This window comes from Piliocolobus tephrosceles, chromosome 21 (genome assembly GCF_002776525.5).
Source record: "Piliocolobus tephrosceles isolate RC106 chromosome 21, ASM277652v3, whole genome shotgun sequence".
Lineage (NCBI taxonomy): Eukaryota > Metazoa > Chordata > Mammalia > Primates > Cercopithecidae > Piliocolobus > Piliocolobus tephrosceles.
The window spans coordinates 11,578,308-11,584,811 of NC_045454.1; the positions used below are offsets into that span (position 1 = coordinate 11,578,308).

The 6,504-nt window shown below is 49.2% G+C and overlaps 1 protein-coding gene across 3 annotated transcripts; it reads left to right on the forward strand.

Moving 5' to 3' along the window:
- The first annotated feature begins 883 nt into the window (after positions 1-883).
- On the forward strand, positions 884-6,176 carry LOC111520098 (paraneoplastic antigen-like protein 8C). Of its 3 annotated transcripts, XR_002724559.2 has the most exons (3): positions 884-2,046; positions 2,902-3,707; positions 5,934-6,176. XR_002724559.2 is itself a non-coding variant. In XM_023182585.2 (2 exons), exon 1 carries the CDS (start codon positions 1,431-1,433, stop codon positions 2,043-2,045), a length of 615 nt encoding a protein of 204 aa, XP_023038353.1. In that variant the 5' UTR covers positions 884-1,430; the 3' UTR covers position 2,046; positions 5,934-6,176. The 3 variants fall into 3 exon arrangements, 2 of the variants coding, with proteins under 2 accessions (XP_023038353.1, XP_023038352.1); XM_023182585.2 differs by lacking the exon at positions 2,902-3,707; XM_023182584.1 differs by lacking the exon at positions 5,934-6,176 and having other exon boundaries at positions 2,902-3,958.
- Positions 6,177-6,504: the final 328 nt, after the last annotated feature.

Sequence of the window (6,504 nt, forward strand, 5' to 3'; positions counted from 1 at the left end):
ACAAGATTTCACTCAGGAGATTACTCCGATGAGATACACACCAGAATATCCAAAGTGAAAAAGCCTGATAATATCTAGTATTGGCTAGGCATGGTGGCTCACACCTGTAATCCCAACAGGATAATCGCTTGAACCTGGGAGGTGGAGGTTGCAATGAGCCGTGATCGGGCCACTGCACTCCAGCCTGGGCAACAGAGGGAGACTTCATCTCAAAAAAATAAAAGAATGTTTTCTTCCCTGAAGCATTTTGAGTGTAAATTGTCATATCGCTCTGAATATTATAGTGTGTGTGTGTGTCCTACAAGCAAGAACATTCCACTGTAAAGATACATTTGTTCCCTTTGATGAGTATTATGTGGGCAGGTACTTTGAGACAATGTGATAGTTTACATTCTTCACCAAACTTTTCATTCATGTACTTACATCTACATCAACTCATAGATTCTAATTTTATTCAAGGGGTTATAATCTGTTACTTTCATTTTTAACGTTGATGCTCAAATTGTCCCAGGGTTGGCCAGTGGGAGCCTTGCAGGCTGGTTCCTGTTTCTTTCCAGGTGTTGTCATCTTTTTTTTTTTTTTTTAAGCACTTCCTTACTTTCTGACCTCAAAATATGCCCGGGTGCCTCTTGTACATTCGCTGTCCCCCCGCCCCTGGAATCAGCTATTATTCAAAGGGGGAATCGCGGGCGCTTCTGATGCCTGGTGGCCGACCCCTCACCTCCAAATGACCCCCTCAGACTCTTGATTTCAATGCAGCCAGTCGGCCAATGGCAGAGGCGATGCTCCAGCGGTTGCCATGGAGACCGCCAGGCCGCAGAGCGGAAGGAGGCGGTGACGTCACTGCGGGAGCAAGTGCAGCGGCCACATCCTCATCCTAGTCCGGCCACAGGGCACTGAGGGCAACCTCTGGGCCAGCGGTGAGGGACGAGCCTCCCTGCCTGCAGTGCCCCCCGCCCCCCACCCCCGCCTCCACGACACTCCGTTGGCAGTTGCCCCAGGGAGATCAGCAGTCCCAGATCCGGAGAGACTGTTGGGGCCTGCGAGACCTTCGGAGGCCACGCCAAGAAAGGGGAAGCATCATCTTGAGACCCTCCTTGGTGCAGCCTTGCCCAGGACCCGGGAGCCACGAGTCAGGTGGCAAACACCGTCTTCTGCTTCTCCAGCAGGCGTAAGTCCCTGGGAATCTTGGAGCCCACTCAGAGGGAGCCACAGAAGCCCCGACGTTGCACAGCCCTGCAGGCAGGGGCTGGGGGCATCCTTCACTGAGCTGGACGAAGGGGTCCTGGGGAGCGACTTCCGGCCCCTGAGGCCTCACTCTCTCGTACCCTTTGGGAAGGAATCGCGGCATCCTGGATAATTTCGTGGATTCCCGAGGCAGCTCAGGTGTCCATCAGCGGGCATACTGCTGCCTCAAAGAGTTGGGCAAGATGCTGTTCGGGGTGAAGGACATTGCACTGTTGGAGCACGGGTGCAAGGCCCTGGAAGTGGACAGTTATAAGTCCTTGATGATCCTGGGGATCCCAGAGGACTGCAACCACGAGGAATTCGAAGAGATTATTCGGCTGCCCCTCAAACCTCTAGGCAAGTTCGAAGTGGCTGGGAAGGCCTATCTGGAAGAGGATAAATCCAAGGCGGCCATCATTCAGCTGACGGAGGACATCAATTACGCCGTAGTCCCCAGGGAGATCAAGGGCAAGGGCGGTGTGTGGAGAGTGGTCTACATGCCCCGGAAGCAGGACATCGAATTCCTAACCAAGCTGAACCTCTTTCTGCAGAGCGAGGGCAGGACGGTGGAGGATATGGCCCGGGTCCTAAGGCAGGAACTGTGTCCCCCAGCAACGGGCCCCAGAGAGCTCCCTGCAAGAAAGTGCTGTGTGCCTGGGCTGGGGGAGAAGCCGGAGGCTGGGGCCACCGTCCGGATGGACGCGGTGCCACCTCTGAACTCCTCCGAGAAGGAGAGCAAAGCTGGAGAAGGCAAGAGGGGCAAAAGGAAGAACAAGAAAAACCGCCGGCGACATCACGCCTCAGACAAGAAGCTGTGAGGTGGTGGCATCGGGTGGGCGTGGGGGGTATCTGAGGGGGTGATGACTGTGGGAGGGTAGGTACCACCTGAGTAGGTTTAAGGAGTGCGAGTGAGTGTGGGTAATGCAAGGGAGGGTGAGAATGACTCTAGCGAGTAGGTAACTTTTGAGTAAGAATGGGTATCATTTGGATAGCACAGGTAACATCTGACTAGTGCGAAAGAGGTGGCTATTTTTATCTGAGTTAACTAACTTGTGGGTTACATCTGAGTGGGTGTGGCTAACGTCTGGGTACCCGTGGCTCATTTATTCATCCTGCATATATTTATTGCATACCTACTAGGTCCCAGGTACTGTTCTAGGAGTTGAGGATATGGAAGGGAGTAAACTCAATAAAAATCCCTGCCTTCATGGCACTCAGAGTAAGTGGGTAATATTTGAATTACTTGGAGACATCGGAGTGAGCGTAGGTAGCATTTGAGTACGTGTGGATAACAGCTGAATGATCATAAAATCTGGTTAAGTGTGGATTGCTCATTCATCGGTGTATCCATGCAACCAACAAAATTTCCTGAGGACCTACAGTGTGCCAGGCACTGGGAATACAGAAGGGGAATAAACAGACCAAAACCTTGCTCGTGACTCTCATAGTAGCTATTTGAATAGGTGCGGGTAACATTTGGGTTACTTGAATACACATTAGTGAGTGTGGATAGCACTGGAGCGTGTGGGTAGCATCCGCGTATAATTGAAAGTAGTTGTGGGTAATATTTGAGAGTGTGCGGGTAACACCTGAGTATGTGTATGGGTATCATTTGAGTAGATGAGAGTAATTTCTAAGTGAGAAAGGGTCTCAAAGACCCACAAACATCTTCAGCCACCCAGGAGACCCCGCGGGACCAGCCGCGCAGGCGCAGTCGGAGCCAGAGCCTAGCAGCGCGTCCGATCGTTGCTATGGAGACCACAGGCTGCCCCCAGGCGCCTGCGCCCTTTGCAGAAAATGGAGGAGGGAGAAACGGTCCCGGATTCCAAGGTTTTGCAGATTTCTTACTGCAGTTGAAGAAAACCCACGCAGATCCAGGAGGAACGTGTCAGGGAGATCCCTACTCGGGAGAAGACCGCCATCCTCCTTCGTTCGGCTGTCACCCGCGGCCTGATTCTGGGGACAGCCTCTCTTGCTGGGGGGAGACGAGCGGCACAGACTCCTCTAGCTTTGCGCCCTCCTGGAAATCCTGTTATAGCAAAGTCTACAGCCGTTTTCTGTGTTTCAAAAGCATGTACCTTGAATGTACCTCTGGCACAAACTTGTTCGGAGCGGGCCACCCTGTCAAGCAGAAACCATGGCTGAGAGTGAGTTGCCTGCTCCCCACCTCTGAGGAACTCACTGATCTGTAAGCGGCTGTTGAAAAGCTGTCGCCTTCTCTACACGCTGAGTCTCTCTTACAGAAGTGGTCAGAAGCGGGACCCTTCTGCCCCGATTGGCGCCTGGGGTAAAGGTGTGAGTCTCCCCAAGTTAAATTCCAGAAGCTCTGGCTTGGTGGGGAGGAGTGAACGCCACTCTCTACAGAAGAGACAAGGCTTCTGGGCAATGGTCCAAAAGGAGGTAAATAATTAAGAGGCCATTTTCGAGAGTTACCAATGAACGACGTTAACACTGAGGTGAAGAAGAATTTTAAAATTCAGGTAAAATCCAAATACATGTGAGTAGGCAGATCTTTTGCTCAGAGACAAGGGACCTGTCAATTTGCAAACTTCTGTTAGTCCAAGGATCTGCAAAGGTTTGAACGGAATCTCTTTCCAAAAATGTAACTTACACACAACGACTCAGCCTACCAAATTGTAATGCCGGAGACTCCCAATGTCTTATTTATTATTAGTAGTAGTAGTAGTAGTAGTAGTAGTATTTGAGACAATCTTGCTCTGTCACCAGGCTGGAGTGCAGAGGTGCGATCTCAGCTCACTGCAACCTCTGACTCCCTGGTTCAAGCGATTCTCCTGCCTCAGTCTCCCCAGTAGCTGGGATTACAGGCACATACCACCACATCCAGCTAATTTTGTATTTTTAGTGGAGATGGGGTTTCACCATGTTTGCCAGGATGGTCTCAATCTCCTGACCTCATGATCCGCCCACCTCGGCCTCCCAAAGTGCTGGGATTACAGGCATGAGGCACCGTGCCTGACCAAGGCTCCTAATGTCTTATTGTTGTGGACGTTAGTCATGCCTGCGACTTCCAGCATTTAACATTCTTTCTTTCTTTCCTTTTTCTTTTTCTTTTTCTCTTTTTCTTGAAACAGTCTCGCTCTGTCACCTAGGCTGGAGTGCACTGGTGTAATCTCGGCTCACTGCAACCTCTGCCTCCCAGTCTTAAGCGATTCTCCTTCGTCAGCCTCCCGAGTAGCTGGAATTACAGATGCCTGCCACCACACCGGGCTAATTTTTGTATATTTTTTTAGAGATGGGGTTTCACCATGTTGGTCAGGCTGGTCTCGAACTCCCGACCTCAAGTGATTTGCCTGCCTCGGCCTCCGAAAGTGCTGAGATTACAGGCGTAAACCACTGTGCCTGGCCTCAACCCCCTTTCTTATTTCTGGGAAGCCACCCCTATTTCGTCCCCTTATCAAAGTCAAAAAATGATGTACTGTCTCTATACCCCTACCCTGGCACCCAGGGTGCAGGTAAGAGACCCCCTCCCAAGCAGGCAGAAACTCCTATTAGATTCTTGCATTCCCAGCAAGTGCCAAGAAACAGAAGGAAATTTTAGAATTCACTTGATTGACATAACCTAAAACTTTGAAGACTGATTTTTGCCCCTTTCCTAAGCTGGCTGTCTACCTTCAGATCACCATCCTTTTCTCTTGTGCAGTGGTTGGGATACACCTTTTCCTGCCATCTCCACACACATATGTGAACTTCTTGCAAATCCATGGTCAAGAAGTGTAGCTCTCTGTTGACTGTTTTTTTTTTTTTTTTTGGAAACAGAGTCTTGCTTGGTTGCCTAGGTTGAAGTGCAGTGCCACAATCTCGGCTCACTGCAACCTCCGCCTCCCTGGTTCAAGTGATTCTCCTGCCTCAGCCCCCTGAGTGGCTGTGATTACAGACATTTGCCACCACACCCAGCTAATTTTTGTATTTTTAGTAGAGATGGAGTTTCACCATGTTGTCCAGGCTGGTCTTGAACTCCCGACCTCAAGTGATCCACCCACCTCGGCTTCCCAGAGTGCTGGGATTACAGGTGTGAATCACTGTGCCCGGCTTCTCTGATGATTCTTATTTTTCTTTTCCTTTTTTTTTTTTTTTTTGAGACGGGGTCTCCCTCTGTAGCCCAGACTGGAGTGCAGTGGTGTGATCTCGGCTCACTGTAACCTCCGCTTCTCGCGTTCAAGTGATTGTCCTGCCTCAGCCTCCTGAGTAGCTGGGACTACAGGCGCCCGCCGCCATGCTTGGCTAATTTTTGTATTTTTAGTAGAGACGGGGTTTCACCATGTTAGCCAGGATGGTCTCGATCTCCTGACCTCATGATTTGCCCACCTTGGCCTCCCAAAGTGCTGCGATTACAGGCATGAGCCACCGTACCTGGCCTGATCTTTCTATTCCTTGTAAATGCCCGGCCTGCGTATACCCACTCGCAGAATATTGTACTACTGTGTTTGTTGTTGCATCCCAGAGTCCCAGCTTGAATAAATGCTACAAAAGCCACCAGCATGTTTGCTGAATGCTGCTCTCCCATCAAGACATATTCGTTGTATAATAAGGGATGGTGTGACATTTCTTACTATATTGCAGCATGAAGATTGTATTTTGTGCTTGTTGTGGATTTCAGGGGTATAACATTTATATTTGTAATACGCAATGTGTGTGGTTGTTCACTGTGGCCCATGAAATCAAAATCCTACCACTTCTCTTTCAAGGTTTTCTGGACCAGTCAAAGTGTATCCTGGGACTCCAATGCAAGTTGTCATGTAAAACTGTCACCATTTGAAGCTACTTAGCTGAGTCAACACATCACTGGTAGGGCAAATCCCAAGCAAAAATTCACAGGTAAATTGAATGTGCCGGCTATTGGAGGGCTGCATCTGGCTTCTGTAAACCCCTGATTTCAAAAGGGGGTTCAGCTAAAACTCTTCATTGTTCTTTGTGATTGAGATGCTCTTTTGTACAAATATGAACTCATAAAATAAATGTATGCTAATGAAATCACAGTCTGCCCCTTGACATATGGGGGGGAAATCCATGTAAGATTTAAGTTGGAAAAATGATGTGGCTGCTAAAACAAGTACTGAAAACTACTTCCATGGCCTGAAGTCTTCCAGGACTGCATTTATTTTTATTTATTTATTTATTTATTTATTTATTTATTTATTTATTTATTTATTTATTTTTGAGACAGAGTCTCTCTCTGTTGCCCATGCTGGAGTGCAGTGGTGTGATCTTGGCTCACTGCAACCTCTGCCTCCCAGGTTCAAGTGATTATCCCACCTC

Coding starts and splice junctions, on each gene's coding strand:
- LOC111520098 (XM_023182585.2), top strand. CDS start 1,431: ATGCTGTTCGGGGTGAAGGACATTGCACTGTTGGAGCACGGGTGCAAG.